Consider the following 16,439-nt stretch of genomic DNA (forward strand, 5'->3'; position numbering starts at 1 on the left):
TCACCCCCTCTCCCACCTGATGAAACTACTTTCTTCTCATTACTATTTTTGTAGACTAATTTTGCCTGCTCTTAGCCTTCAAATAAATGAATCATACAGTTTCAACTCTTTTCGGCCTGTATTCTTTAACTCAGCGTAACATTTTTGAGATTCAGTCATTATGTTTCATCTGTCAGTAGTTTGTTCTTTATTGATGTATAGTATATTCCATTATATTAATATGCCATAATTTATTCTCCTATTGATACATTGTTTAGTTGTTTCCAGTTCAGGGCTATTATGAAAAAGATTGCTGTCAGCATTCTTATATAAGTTTTTTTTGTTGTGGATATATGTTTTCACTTATCTAGGAAGAGTAGATATATGTTTAACTTTTTAAGAAATTGCCAAACATTTTTCCAAATAGTTGAACCATTTTATACTCTCACCAGCAGTGTACCAAATTTCCAATAGTTTCACATCCTTATCAACGTTAGTGTGGTCAGTCTTTTCGATTTTAGAGATTCTGGTGGGTATGAAATAGTATCTCAGTGTGGCTTATTTTTATTTCCCTAATTACTAACGATACTGATAATTTTTGTGTGTCTATTAGCCTTTCATATATCTTTTTTTTCTAAAGTATGTGTTTATGTGTTTTGTCATTTTAGTGTGTCATTTATTCTTTTATTGTTGATTAGCATAAATGCTTTATAGATTCATGAGTCTTATGTATATATATATATATATATATATACACACACATACACATATAAAATTTCCTAGTCTGTGGCTTGCCTATTCGTTTTCTTAATGCTGTATTTTTGATAGACACAAATTTTCAATTTTGATAAAATTCAGTTTACCATATTTTTCTTTTATGGTTAGTGTTTTTGAGTCCTATCCAAGTCATCTTTGCCTTCCCCAAGATCACAAAGATGTTCTAAATTTTTTTCTAGAAGCTTTATGGTTCTGGTTTTTATGTTTACGGCTATGATCCATCTTGAATTGCATTTTGACTATGGAGTGAGATAGGGATTGAGGTTCATTTTTTTAAATACTGATATGTAATTGTTTCAGCATCATTTGACTTTACTTTTCTCATTAATGACTTGACACTTTGGTTAAAATGAATGCTTGATTTTTGTTGTGAGTATGTATTACACAGATTTGATTATGACCTAATTAGAACTATCTAATTTAAGTGGAATGTACAAAGTAATCAGAGCTTTTTCCCAGTTTATAATTCACATTTGCATTTATTTTAGGAGAGATCAGAGTGGCCTTTGTCCTTTATAATAACTTGGGTCCTTATTTGTCCACGGAGAATGCCAGCATGAAGTTGGGAACAGAGGCTATGTCCACCAATCATTCTGTTATTGTCAATTCCCCTGTTATTACAGCAGCAATAAACAAAGAGTTCAGTAATAAGGTTTATTTGGCTGATCCTGTGGTGTTCACTGTTAAACACATTAAGGTAAGAAAATGGCATGTTAGGTTTAGTTGTCCAGATTATTTGTATTTGTTATGGCATGAACATCAAGTGTATTAATTTTCTTTTATTTTTTTCCTATTATTTGACATATAGCAGTTCATTCTCTATAAAATGATGGTGTGATTTTTTTTCTGAAATGAGGGAGAAGGGTAATTCTTAAATATGTAAATGCTTGTGGTAAAAACATTCATAGATGGATTTATAAATGCTTCTCCATAATTAAAGAGCCAGCAATGTGTTCAGTAGAACTGGACATGGCTTTGCATATGATGTTACAAATAATTATGTCTTTGTGTGTAGATATATTTTTGTGTATTGTAAAATTGAACAAAGATTTCTAAAAACTTTCTTTTCAGAAGTTGATTGTTGAGAGCAATTAGCTTCTTTACTTTGCAACGTACTTTACTTTGAAATTAGTTGATGCGATTCTGAGACATTGATACTAGTATTCCTTCAACATTAATTTTTTAAAAAGTAAACTCACCTCTAATTCGGGGGAATAAACAGCAACATATAATCAAATTTGCTTAGACTTGATGAGGCCCACTTAAAATGAAAATACTGGTAGATATCTATCTCCACGAAAATTGGAACAGAGTATGACATTGTGTTAGATGTAAAGAGAATGCCTACCTAATTTATGTGATCCTAAAGTAGTTATTGGCTTTATTGATTTTTTTTTTCCCTACAGCAGTCTGAGGAAAATTTCAACCCTAACTGTTCATTTTGGAGCTATTCCAAGCGCACAATGACAGGTTATTGGTCAACACAAGGCTGTCGGCTCCTGACAACAAATAAGACGCACACTACATGCTCTTGCAACCATCTAACCAATTTTGCAGTGCTGATGGCACATGTGGAAGTTAAGGTAAGATATACACCGTAAAATAAAAATCCCTTAGCATACAATCGGGAAACTAACTGTAAAAAGTCCTAACTCCATGGGCCAGTCTCACTTCAAAATTTTTCCACTTTCACAGTAATTCAATTCAGGAACTCTCTGGTATTCAACCCATATCCTCCTGGATGACTCAAATAATCCTTTTTTCTATTATCAACATATTTCATAAAATTGAAGTTTACTTATAAAATATAATTTTTTTTCCCCCAAAGCCCCAGTAGATAGTTGTACATCATAGTTGCACAGCCTTCTAGTTGCTGTATGTGGGACGTGGCCTCAGCATGGCCGGAGAAGCGGTGCATCGGTGTGTGCCCGGCATCTGAATCCGGGCCGCCAGCAGCGGAGCACGCACACTTAACCACTAAGCCACGGGGCTGGCCCTAAAATATAATTTTGATATAAAACTTCCCTTAGTCTCTCCAGCTTTTATTTTGTATGAATAAATATCAGACCTTGTGGACAGGGCAAGATAGGACCCCAGGAACAAAGGCCAGTGTGGTGGGGTTAGGAACTGGGATCTGGTAGGTTGAAGACTAAGGAGCTATACATGGGGTAAATACTGTCAAAAGCCCTCCTGGGAAAGCAGCACAATACACAGTGCATGGTAATACAAAGAGCTTAGCAAATTCTAACACAATGTATTGGGTATTGTCCATTCAAGAAGACACTATTCTAAGGAAAAATCCAGGTAATAGGTAGTTTCTAAAGTCAGAAACATGGCTAACTTGGTTGCATCAGTCTTTTCCCAGCATGACTCTGGCTGTCATGCTGGGCATGAAGAGGATTTAGATTTCAGATATGCTTAGGACATAAAAATATAAAGGACTTATGAATTTGGTTATAGAGATTGATAGATAGTTTGGTAACAAGAAATTATATACTAGTGAATTCTTTTCTCATCTCTCTGCTGTCAGTAAAAATACAGGAAATATTACTGTCCAACACATTTTAATAAGTGAAAACTGTGGCAAAGGTTTTATCTAGCTAATATCATTGATCCAAATAATTTCATCCGGAATTTTCTTTGACACTGTTAAATTTAGAGATGGCACAGGTATCCCAGAGGGAGACCCAATCCAATCCCAGTTAGCACCATAAGAGCAAATTACCTTAGCCGTGTCAGCACAGTTCAAATTTTGGTCTTTAAAGGACTACAAACCCTATTTTGTCAGAGCATCACAAATTGATCTAGCTTTTAGCAAGACTGGCTACACTAACAAATGTTAGATTTAAACCTGGAATGTGTTAGTATGGCTCTGGGATTCTATTTTTCAGCTTAGGGAAGAAATTCAACTCAGAAAAATGGATCATATTTGAAGCAACAACAAAATATCATTTTTTGCTCAGTCCAAATAATGGATTTGCCAATCCATTATACAAGAATCCTGACTGTGACCATTATTGTGTGTCAACAAGAGATAAAATAAATGGAAATCAATATTTTCCTTTAGCATTCAGTCACACAGTATGTATATCCTAGATTTCTTGTATCACAACCTCTTCTCATTGCCTAAGTCAGTCTCATTTTGATCTCACAATGTGATTTTAACACTTGAAAAACAGAAAACAATACAGACTGATCATCCCTACAAGTCCAAAAAGAAATACACTGACCAAACTTACATTAGACTAATGTCTAAACAGAATGCTAATTTATTCACGCACAGTGAGAAATACAGCAACCAGTTGGAACAGATATTTGTGTTTGCTACTTGTCACTTTCAACTCTGCGGGAAAATCTATAAAAGAAACAAAATTGTACAGGAGAATTTTACTTAACGAGCTTGGAAATGAGAGCGGGAAGAGTTAGCTGAGTAATCTTGAGAGCTATGCTGTTAAACTGTGGTGCCCTGATGAATGGGTTTTCCCTCCAGGACTCTACTTGTGCACTGAATTGCCCTTATCTATCACCTGTTCATTCAGCACTTCCTTCATTCTTTTACCAACATTTTTTGAGCACCTAAGTAAAGGTATTGACATGTTGCCTATGACACAGTAGGCTCTCAATAAATGTAATTTCCTCCTTTCCGTCTGCCAGAGATTACTAGAATCCAGCATTCCAGTGAAGCTTCTGGCCCTCAGGGAACTCACATTGTTGACGGGGAGGAGAGGACAGAGAAGTGAAGCTGCAGTCTCATCTATCTAAGGCAGGACTGCTCAGAGATGGCTTATCAAAAAAGTGTCCTGCTCTGAAGGATGAGTAGGGTGTAATTAGTAAGGTAACGTGTGAAGAATTCGCGTTGACCACATTCTGGTAACATTTTCTTCACTTTGCCTTGGATACACCATTCTCTTGTTTCTTTCTCTCCTCGGCAGCTGGTCCTCCTTAGCTTCCTTTTCTGGGGTCGCCTCATCTCTACAACCTCTCATTTTTGCTCTAGCCCAGAGTGTAATCCTAGATGTAGTATAGGCCCTATTCGTTCTTTCTACCTAGGTGATCTCATATAGTCATATGGATCTAAATATCATCTCAAAATTCCCAGATTTTCTATCTCCGTTTCTTAACTCCAGATTCATAGATTCAACTGCTAACTTGCCGTGTCCACCTAGACTTCTAATAAGTGTCACAATTTTAGAACTACACTTTTGGTATTCTCCCATCTGAATCTTCTCTGTCTTAGTAAATAGCTGCTAAGTACCTGTCTTTCCAAGTGCTCCAGCCCTAAACCATGCACCATCTTTGTTTCTTTTCACTCATACTGCACACCCAATCCTATGAGCATATTCTGCCAGATCCTGCATCTGACAGCTTCTAAGCATCTTCAAAACTACCACCTGGATTCAAGCCCCTATTATCTCTCTTCTACTTTTTTGTTATAGCCCCTTAATTGGTTTCCCCACTTCCTCCTGGTCCCCCTTAAGTTTGTTCTCAGCATCATTGCCAGAAAGCAGAAGGATACTCTTAAAATGTGAGTCAGACCTTGTCACTCCTCTAATTCATTCTGAAAAAGCAGTTCTGTGATCTCTTTAAAGTGCAAATCAGGTACTTCATACCTTGGATCCAATCTGACTGACTTTTTATCTCGATAGGAGCAAAATTGCAAATCTTGGAATATATTAGCATCTCTTGACTTCCTCTCCTCTTCCTCTTCCTCTTGCTCACTTGGCTTCAGCCACGTTTACACCAACATATCAGGTGTGCTCTAGTTACGCCTGAAGGTCTCCCTTCCCCGAGGCCCCCAAATAGCCACATGGCCAGCCTCCTCATCTCCTTCAAGTCTTTGCTCCACTGCCACCTCTCAATTAGGCTTCCCCTGTCCACCATATTTTAAATTTCAGATTACCCCACCCCCATGAAATACTGTAGGGAGTAGGGCAAAACAGGTCCTTGGCCTCAGGGGATTTATAGGTCATCAAGGGAGACAAGTGTTAAGAATGATTTTTGAGTGGGTGCTGAGAAAGATTTCATAGCTAGGTCAATTTAGGCAGATAAAAGAAGGAAGGGGACGTTTCCACCCCAAGGTGGCAGCGCAGCTGGTTAACTACTTCTGAGTTCTCTTGACTTCTATTGTCTGAGGACACACTTGATTGTCTTCTCTTTTAGACATAAGAGTAATCATTACAGAAATTAATATAATGTAATTTTATACTAAACTGAGATAGTATTTATGGTACTTTAAAACCTTTCCATTATTGAGAATCACCTGCGGGTTTATTTGTTGTTCAGCAGAATGTTAAATACGCTAAATTCAAATGTCTGTCTCTTGTCTTACAAGCAGTTCTTTTTGTGAACACCCTTTGTGGGAGGAGTATTTTAGTTTACAGGAGCACAAGTTTCAAACTAATTGGCTAATTAACATTTCTACTGTGGTTTTGTAGAGCACTGAAACAAATGCTTTAGGTAAAGGTCTGACAATTTATATCACCTATAGCTCTTTCCTCTACTCAAATTATAATTCTTTGGGAGATAATAAAAAAAAGTCTCCTACTATTTCTTGTCAGTTCAACTTGACATTGATTTTTATTATCTTTAAAAGGCTTCACTTTCCTTAATTTGATGATTGCATCTCTCTCTTTTTTATTTTAGCTTAGTATATTCTATTGCCCCAAACCCAACTTCACCCAGTCCAAGTGTAAGCATTGATTTTGCTATTTAAAATCATTGTATTTCTTTCTTAATTTAGTGTTGATTCACAAGAGTGACAATTTGGAAATTTTTAATTCCATACCATGGATTCTGTGTATCAAATATTTTATAGCTAGACTTTTTTAGGCTAGGAAAAAACACGAAGTAGTTTTACTTTGCAGGGTTCTGCAGTTGTACATGAAGTAAAGTACTTGCTTTTCAAAAAGAGTATTTTTATTTTTTAAGATACAAAAAGCAGAGTTACTTTAAGAATTTAAGAAATGATTTTATTAGTGAAAAATGAAATGTTTAATGTATGGTGCTAAAGGTGTGATTCCCAAAATTTTATGCTCATTTTGTATTTTTTTTTATTTTTATTTTTGCTAAGGAAGATTCGCCCTGAGCTAACATCTATTGTCAGTCTTCCTCTTTTTTTTGCTTGAGGTAGATTAGCCCTGAGCTAGGATCTACGCCAATTTTCGTCTACTTTATATGTGGGTCGCCACCACAGCATGGCTGACAAGTGGTGTATGTCCACACCCAGGATCCAAACCTGTGAACCTGGGCCACCAAAGTGGAGCGTGCCAAACCTAACCATTATGCCACAGGTCCGGCCCCTCATTTTGTATTTGTCATCTATAGTATGATGGGATTGAGATGGAGGTAGAGATTAAAAATTGTAACTAGTTTATAGTACTTTAAATAGTATATTTCTTTAGGAAAAAAACTAGATAACTGATAAGTTGAATACCCTCCAATTATGAAAAATTCCATGAAAAGAAAATGGTTTCAAAAATTTAAAGTTTTGTTATATTAATTATCTTGAATATTAACATTATCAAAAAATTAGAAAACCTTTTACAACCAAGGATTATTGGATTTTCTCATTGGACAATTGTTATGATGATATATTTCCTTCATAGATTTATTAAAATTTGAAATTATTTATTTGCTAGTATGCTGTGTTATTGTCTACCTCTTCCTAGACCCTAAGCTCAGTATTAGGAGCAGAGAGAAGTGAGAGAAAGAAATGAGAGAGTCAGCCTTGCAGATAATCTGGAGAAAGACTCTTCCAGGAAGATGGAAGAAGAACAAGACCCTGAACTAGGGGCGATTCTGATGTATTTGAAGAACTGCAAGGAGAGCAGTGTAGTTGCAGTGGAAAGAATAAGAGAGAAAGTATGTTAGCAGAAAAAGTCAGAGGGTCTAGAACAGAAGGCTTTGGACACCATCAGAAGGACTTTGGGTGTGTTTTATTCTGAGTGCAATGGAGAACCACAGCAGAGTTTTAAGCAAAGGAGCAGGATGATCTGTCTTATACATATGTAATATATTTAATGTTTTTCATCTACTGATTTGATGTGTATTTATTAAGAAGGAAACTTGAGCCAGGTCCTGACCCTAAATGATATACATACTTCCTTAAAGTATGGATTAGTTTTTCCACTGAGGAATATGTATTTTGCAAGATAGCTTATCTCTATGTCTATTTTGTCCTTCTGAATTTTAGGTTCTTGGAGATCGGTTAGCATATTTATTCTGGACTCCTACATAAGTAGGACTAAGTCTGTAACAATTTAAGATTTCTAGAGTTGTTTAAATTTTTGCCCAGGCTTCCAAGAAGTAACACATCCCTTTTACTTAATAAAAGAATGACAACTGCCGCCTTCCTCACTGACCCACCCCCTTCTCCCTGTACCAGACACTGGCATACACACGTCTTCTAGTTTCTTAGGTCGGAGAGAATATTTAGAATTTCATATCACTTGCAAGCAATGGGCAGAGGACAGGTATTTCAAAATATGATTGAGTATAATGGAAGAATTTTCTTCCTACCCCCATGGCTCCTGGAGCACCACCTCTCATGCTCCTTTGAACAAATAAGAAATGAAGAATGCTGCCTCCATATCACTTCCCCATCCTATAATGAATCACCAATGGCCTAGAGCCTCTTTTGTTTTATTTCTGATGAAATTGTTTATTGGAAGAAGAAGAGGAAAGTTCTATGGACTCTTCCCTCTACTTGTCTGTGTACAGGGCAAGGAGGAAGAGAGGAAAGGTCATCTATAGTGATAGCGAGAAGGATGCTCTCTGCATCTGTGTTTGAGAAGAGGAATAGGCACCTAGCTCCTGGTGTGTCTTCTTTAGTTCATGAAAGGAGGAGATATAAATCCAAAACTAGCTATAGAGACAGAGCAGCCAAAATTATGGACTTGAAGAAAAGTAAACCATTAGAAATTATTTTATTACTCTTTTTCTTCACCCCTTTTTACAGAACTTTTATAGAAAAGTTGAAAGAATAGTACAATAAACACTCATATAACCTTTTTTCTGAATTCACATTTAAATTTTTAACACATTTAACTGTAACTTTTCTGTGTATGTATGTATGTATATGTTTTGCTGTATTATTTGACTTTTTGAAAGTAAATTGCTGACTTTATTGTACTTAATTCCTAAGTCCTCCAGCAATTATGTTTTAAGACCATTCTCTCTCTACTGTTAACATACAAAAGAAATTTAACATTGATTAAACGCTATTATCTACTATATAATCCATACACAAATTTTTCCAGTTATCCCAGTAATATCCTTTAGAGCCTTTGTTTCTCCATGCAGGACCCAGTCAAGGATCACACACATTGCCTTCAGTTGTCATGTGTCTTTAGTCTTCTTTAACATAGAAGTCTTCCTGTCTGTTTTTGTCTTTCATGAAAATGGCATTTTGTAGAATCCAGGCCATTTGTCCTGTAGAATGTCCCACAATTGCAATCTTTCTGCTTGTTTTCTCATGATTAGATTCGAGTTAAACGTTTTGGACAGGAATACCATGTAGGTGATGCTGTATCCTTCCCATTGCATCAGGCGACCCCTTATTGGAATGACCAGTTTGATCACTTGGTTAAAGTTACATTGTACAGGAATATTGAAGTTTTTGTAATTAAGAGGAATCTATAGAAACATATTTAGAAACTTTGTTAATCTCTATTTCTTTAATTGTAATGTGCTTAGTCCATCCTTTATTTGTTCCTCAAAGAGTTGAGTTCCATCTTTATGACAGGCAAAGCTTACAATCTAATTAGTAATATAGATAAGAAATCAGCAAAATCAGTGTCTTCTGAGAAATGTCTTATTGTTGCAGTAGAGGATGCTATGGAAACACATGGGAAATAGCCTTCACTTAACCTTGAGGGATCAGAGAATGTGCTCTAGATGAAGTGACATAACTGTTTAAGCAAAATGAGAGTGACAGGTCAAAGTAGCGTGAAATCAGGCTGGATTTTTGTGGTTTTGCAGAATATTTTTTCACTAAATTGTATATTCTTTAATATTAATATCATCCTTCTGCTTATTGTTTTTATTTCTGGGTTGTAGCAGAATTTTTAAGCAGAAAGAGACCTACAATCTTCTTATATGCAGTTTGGGTCCTTATCCTTAACAATTTTTAGGTTTTTTATCATGTTCACTAAATAAGCTTGGCTAAACACAGCAGCTGGAGATGCATCTGCAATTCTAGTGAGAAATATACAAAATAAATAGTCAAGTTTATGGACATTCAAAAAAGTGGAGATTAGGTGAGGACATCAACTCTGAGAAAGGCTCAGTGTGTCCAGTAGTAATAGAAATGAATATCATTTCTTTAATGTCTACATACGTTATCTCATTTAATCCACAATACCAATACCACAATATGTATTGTCATCATAATTTGCCTACTTTATAATCTGAAGGAAAATTGGAATAAGAATTAAAAATCAGGAGAGTTAGGGTCCTGATTCCAATTCTTGAAGTAATTGCCTCTTGTTCTTAGGGGAATCATCTAAACTGCCTGTTCCCATTATTAATTGTTTAAATGAGACTAATAAAAATTTTTCTAACATTATCTCAGGATTATTTTATAGATTGAATACCAAAATCTGTTAAAATAATGTTGGAAATTATAAACTTTTTTGAAAATATGATTTTGTGTGTGTGTGTGTGAGGAAGATCAGCCCTGAGCTAACATCTGCCAATCCTCCTCTTTTTGCTGAGGTAGACGGGACCTGGGCTAACATCCGTGCCCATCTTCCTCCACTTTATATGGGACGCTGCCACAGCATGTCTTGACAAGCGGTGCGTCGGTACACGCCCGGGATCCGAACCGGCGAACCCCAGGCCGCCGCAGTGGAGTGCGTGCACTTAACTGCTTGCGCCACTGGGCTGGCCCCAAAATTACGATTTTTTTAATTCACTATTTTCTTAACTGTCTTCAAAGCCCTTGAGCTCTGGATCCTGAGGGGTAGTTAACTATGAGAGTCCAAATATTTAATTTAGTTTCTAATAAAAAATAATGATTTTATCTACCTCTAAACAAGTAAGCTTTCCCTGAAAGAGAGAAGTTTAGGCCAATGCTTTCCCTCACTTTTCGAAGTGACACTTTTTCACAATGGGATCTTCAAATAATAGATTTGCAGCAAGATATTATCGTAATTACATATAACTTCCCAGCTCTTCAAAATGTTGGTTATATGAACATTGTGAATGCCCACAGTATCAGCACCACCAAATTCAATTTTAAGTACAATCATAAATCAATACAAAGTATGCATGAATTTTTTCATTGATTTGGTTTCTTTTTCATTAATGAGATAATGTTTAGTATTGACTAACTGAAGGATTTGTTTTTAATTATTTTAACTATAATGGCTCTACTCACCCAATTTATCCACGCTTGAGAAAGTGTAATCAACCAACCAAGCAAAAGAAACAAGCATAAAGACCTTTTCCATCCTAATGTCCTAAAAATATCCTCAATTGCTTCTACTGCTCCTTGTAAGAACTAGTTGATGTGTTTACTAACTGTACTCTATTTGTTCCGGATCACAAAATTTTACCTTTTTTTTTAAACATTGGGACTATTCAGTGATTGTTTTTCTTTTTTCCTGGCCTTCTTCATTCCGCTGTGCCTAGTAAATAAAGTGGTAAAGCTAGAGAACTGCTGGACTCTAGAGGAATTAGGCTAGATTTTCCAGAATAGTTATTTATATACTTTATAAGACAGGCAATAAGGTCAACTTGTATAAATAAGATTTTAAAAGCATTCAACAAAAATAGGGCTGAAGTAAACCATCTTTCCTATCTTGTTATAGACAATTTGAAGGACTGCCAATTTATTTTGTGTCTCCTTACAGTGTAAGCATTACTATTTAAAGATCTTCTATGATTGGTTACTTGCTGATTTAAAAATCCAGTTCATGCAGCTTTTAAGACGTTAATTTTGTAAAATTTAATGTTAGCTCAAGTTATTGTCTCTAGGCCTGTGGGATCATTGTCCACAGGGTTATTATCTAGAAGACCCTTACTCTGGTTAAAATGCAATAAATTGATTCATGAGAATGGAAAATAAGAAAGCCTAATAACCATCCCTTTTTTCTTTTTCCTCAAATTGCTTTAGCTAAGAACACCAAATGAAAATGGAATAATGGTGTAACAAGGGGATGTGCATGTATGTGCACGTGTGTGTATATATATTTATATTTATATTCTGTTTAATTCAGTACCTGACCTATAGTAGGCATCCAATGAATATCCTTAGAATGAATCTACCAAACTTTTATTAGGTATTTTTGGCTTGGTGTAGTTTCTGTTTGTGTGGTTTTTATAACCTAGTTATGCAAAATTACTTTCTCTTTTCTAATTCAATTTGTCACTATTTTAAAACTTTCCCTTCTCGTGTGGTGAATTTGTCTTTTCTTATGTGCCAAAGGAAATGACTCTGACTCGGAGAAGAACGATATATAAATGATGACAATACACATATCTGGGTAATTCAAGTCTGGCATTTCTACGGTTCCTTTTCATTATACTGCAGCTCCTCTACCCCATTCTGTATCACCTACTCCCTTTAAGAAGTACTTTCAAAAATTGTGTGTGTGTGTGTGTGTGTGCATTTTAATGAAAACAATCTTAAGAGAAGTTATCCATTTTGTCAGAGAATCAGGAAATTGGCTGAATGATCCCCAGCAAGCTTTGTTTTAATAAAACTTCTGGGTTTAATCATTGCATTCAAAGGATAGTCAAGAAATTTTCACCCATGAAAGCCTGGCTCTGTCCAATTCTAAGGAGCTTAATATAACTGGGTCACAAAAGGGACTATAGGAGAGGATCTCCCCTGTTAGTGAAGTTGTTAAGAGCGTGGAGTATGTGGCCAACAGTTAGGGTGATCAACTTTTTAGAGAGCCAACTGAGAAATAGCACTACCAGATCAAAAATATATTTAATATGTAATAAGTAATGATGCCCTTATGTGTTATTAATACTTAATAGTGACATTTAGTAGTATTTAATAGTAACGCTAATAGTGTGAAAAGCTGTATCATTATTTTTTAAAGGTTTCTTTCTGTCCTCTGATACAGCAAAAGTCTTTATTGCGTATTTAAACTTTTAGGCTGTATTATTATATATTTTTAAGATGTATAAATGTGAGATTAAAAAAAAGTGCAATAAAGTAATTAAACAGATATGACCTATATTTAATAAAAATAGCTATGGCATGTTTCTTTCCGTTTGTCTTTTTCCTTCTGTCTTTAGAGTTAAAACTGAATACAGTCAAAAGCAAAATTCACTTTGACCTACACTTCTGCTCTTATCAAGCCCACTTTACATTGATTCCTTGGGTCAATCCAACGTGATGACGTCAAGCTAAATACCTTCTCAACAAAAATGTTGAACATGGAATACTTAGGATTTTACTTAATAGTTTTACTTAATAGGTTTTTAGACTTGAAGGAATTAGTTCCCAGCTCTCCAAAATGCCCATCCACTTTGTATCTACAGGCTTGTTTTGGTAGACCCGCTGTTTGCCAATCAGTTCTTTAGCACGTGTGAATTCGTCATATAGGCTGTCCATGTCCAAAATGTTCATCATTTTTAAACACTTCCAAGCACACTGGATGTCACCATAAGCTAAAATATTATCAGGGATGATGAATTTAAAGCACTGAGGTAATTTTACTTTATGAAATAGAGATGGATTCCAAATAAGTCACAGTTTTAATAAAGAAGTGAGAAAATCCTGTTTAACTTGACTGCCCTTTTCTGGTGACATTTGTTGGAAACAGTCTGAAATCCCCAAAGTAGGTAATGTTTTCTTTTTCTGAGTTTTTGTCCTAACCTACACAGAAGTTCATGCAACTCAGGTAGAGTCAGTTCATCTTTCTCCAGGTTCCTCAGCCTCTTCAGAGCTATCAAACAGTTTTGGAGAAACATCATAAACATTTGTTTTACTGTAATCTTTTTCTCTGTTGTCATCTGTCATGTATTTCAAAATTAGAGAAAGACATTCTTGTCCCACATTTTGAAAATATGATTTTACAAAAGGCCGATATTTTAACATCTTTCCCATGGCCAGCATCAATGATAGCCATCTTGTAGGCACATCTCAGGAGACTGTCTCCTTCCATTTCTAGAAAGTTAAAGAGCTCATTAAGTACTTCTGTGCATTTTGAGGAAACTTAAAAGTGACCAAAAAATTTCATTATGAAACTTCATTATCTCAAGTAAGCAAATCACATCCCTTTTTAGTAGTCTTGTCTACAAAGTGTACAGAACATTTAGTAGGTAAGAACTGTTCATTTCCTTTTGTAGGGAATCTATAGGCTGAATGCAATTTTCCAGAATTTAGGTTTGCACTGTCTGGTGAATATGCAGATAGACGAGCAAAGTCTGCTTTATATCTGGACACGGTGTCAACAATCTTTTGTTTTATGTCTTCTGAAGTTTCATTAATGAAACTAATTATAGAAATCAAGCAGATGATTTGAAACTCCATTTTTCAAATCAAAGAGGAAACATATCTTGTTGCCATGATTCATTACATTAGTAAGATCTGACAGAATCAGCTCTACGCTATAAGGGGCCAAAACATTAGTTTTCAAAATTCCCTTTTTGTGCACCCACAGGATGTTTTAGTTGCAACATCTGAATCAGGAAAAGTAACTTTATTCAGGTGCATAGAGAAATTAAAGGGAGAAAACAATAATGTGTGGTTGTTCTTGTGGTATACTCAAGCTTATTCCAGGAGCGTTAATTTCAACTGAGCATTAGTATCTTTTATTGGAGATTAAAAAAAAACCTTTGATTTTACAAAAACCTGCCTGTCTCATCCTAGACTTGTGAGATTTAGCCTCCATATGCACATTCATACAGCCACCTCTTTCATGCCTGATCCCAAATTCATTTCTGCATATTGTGCCATATGCTCTGTCTTGGTTGTCTCTCTAATCTGGTTTCATGTGTCCTTCCATGTATCTTTAAAATAACACAATTATTTAGCCTTCTTTTTCAGTATTGCCATGTTATTATATTATAGTCATTCTCAGTTTCATTGAGCTATTGGAAAATATGGTCATAATGTTCACAGTGTTAAAAATTAAAGTAGCACGATTTTGATACAAAGCGCAGCAGTTAATCCAAAGTCATAAAGGAAGTCAGGATCACAACTCACCGAAGTTGCATAGTTAAGTCTCCTCACTCAGAGTGATGCAACAATGGGTGATCCAATACCGGAACTGCACATCATGGTTGCCAACATCAATAGTCAGAGGGGAAAACAGCAGGAGTCACTAACAAAGGTGGATAATCGATGCTACATCCATTTGACGCTAAAAATAATGTTGCTTTCAGCCTCTATTTTCTTGGCTGTCATATGGATTTTGTACTTTTCTTCCAAACTTCTGCGCCCATCTCTGATCTCTGAGATTTATTCATGTCTTGGAGACAGCTTTCCCAAGATGTGGAAATTTAGTGCCAAAACTAGACCATTCCTGAGCAAACCTTTACAGTTGGCCATCCTGCCACTAATCCTATCTCTACTGCATACTAGTTGAATGATCGTGGTTAATCATCTGTAAATTGGAGGTGATAATAGTATCGCATCATGGTGTTTTGTAGGATTAAGTGAGTACCCTAATAAAATAACTAAGAACTTCTAATAGAATCTGACATTTGGAAAGTTATGTTAGCTGTCATCATCATCATCATCACTATACTTAACTTAGAAACACTAAGGATGAAATTTTCTATCTGCCCAGCTTCATTTCCTTTCCTCACCCCAGATACTCCTACAAGTAAGACCCCAGGTAGTCCTAAAATTTTTTTCTTATTTAATCCTTGATCAGTTCATTTCCTTTAAAAATTTCTAACTGATCACCAATCACTTTTTGGTCTATCAACTTTAATCTGCCTTTTATACCCATATCTACGTTTAATTCTTAGCTATTGTGAGATACTTAGTTCCCACATTTTCTACTATTTCCTTTTCTGTTTCCTTCATTATAGTAGTTGAGGATCTAGTTCACCAATATGGTGAAATTAAATTTTTTTCAAATTCAAAACAGGAAAATCACAATTTAACGTGTGCTATGCTATGCTTCGGAAATCAAACAAATTTGCAGAATAAGTTCTATTGAATCCAAAGGAGAATTGGATATCAATGTTTTTGTGTTGTTACTTTGTCACTGTTTCTCTCTTAGCAATTAAATCCTGAAAATATTTAGATTGATTTTTTTTCAGTTTGATACAAGTTTGAGAATTGTTGCTGAGTTGTTTTGGTTAATTTACTATAAAAATCATAAGAAATGCAATCATCTTGTTCTTCTTACTGTGTTACTCACCTTTGACCTCCATCCTGTTTTGCAAAGGAACTCCTAATTTCCTCAGACCGTTGAGCCCTTTATTTTCCCAGGCATTTGTGGGGTGACCTTTGTGTCTGATGACCTGGTTCCCAAGAGTTAAAGCAATACCAGGAACTTATTTCACAGAGTTCATGACACATTTATCAGAAAATAGGCCCTTCGCAACCCTACTGGCTTCAGTGAAATTCATGATTCAAATCAATGCCTACGCTTGTGTGATACATTACTGGCAAGACAAGTAATGTATCATATGTTTGCAAATTGAGAATTGTTGCTGAGTTGTTGCAAATTCTCATATGTTTGCAAAAAAGAAAAAATAAAACTCAT

At 35.5% G+C, this 16,439-nt stretch overlaps 1 protein-coding gene across 19 annotated transcripts in view; it reads left to right on the forward strand.

Moving 5' to 3' along the window:
* ADGRL3 (adhesion G protein-coupled receptor L3) overlaps positions 1-16,439 on the forward strand; it is an 812,769-nt gene that overhangs the window by 671,343 nt on the left and 124,987 nt on the right. For all 19 annotated transcript variants that reach the window (XM_087434392.1, XM_087434383.1, XM_087434386.1 and 16 more), the window contains 2 exons: positions 1,245-1,453; positions 2,163-2,339. In XM_087434392.1, coding sequence (XP_087290518.1) covers positions 1,245-1,453; positions 2,163-2,339 — 386 coding nt within the window. The remainder of the gene's footprint in view (positions 1-1,244; positions 1,454-2,162; positions 2,340-16,439) is intronic.

The sequence above is a fragment of the Ceratotherium simum genome, chromosome 8 (genome assembly GCF_057802395.1).
Source record: "Ceratotherium simum simum isolate JZ-2026a chromosome 8, ASM5780239v1, whole genome shotgun sequence".
Taxonomy (NCBI): domain Eukaryota; kingdom Metazoa; phylum Chordata; class Mammalia; order Perissodactyla; family Rhinocerotidae; genus Ceratotherium; species Ceratotherium simum.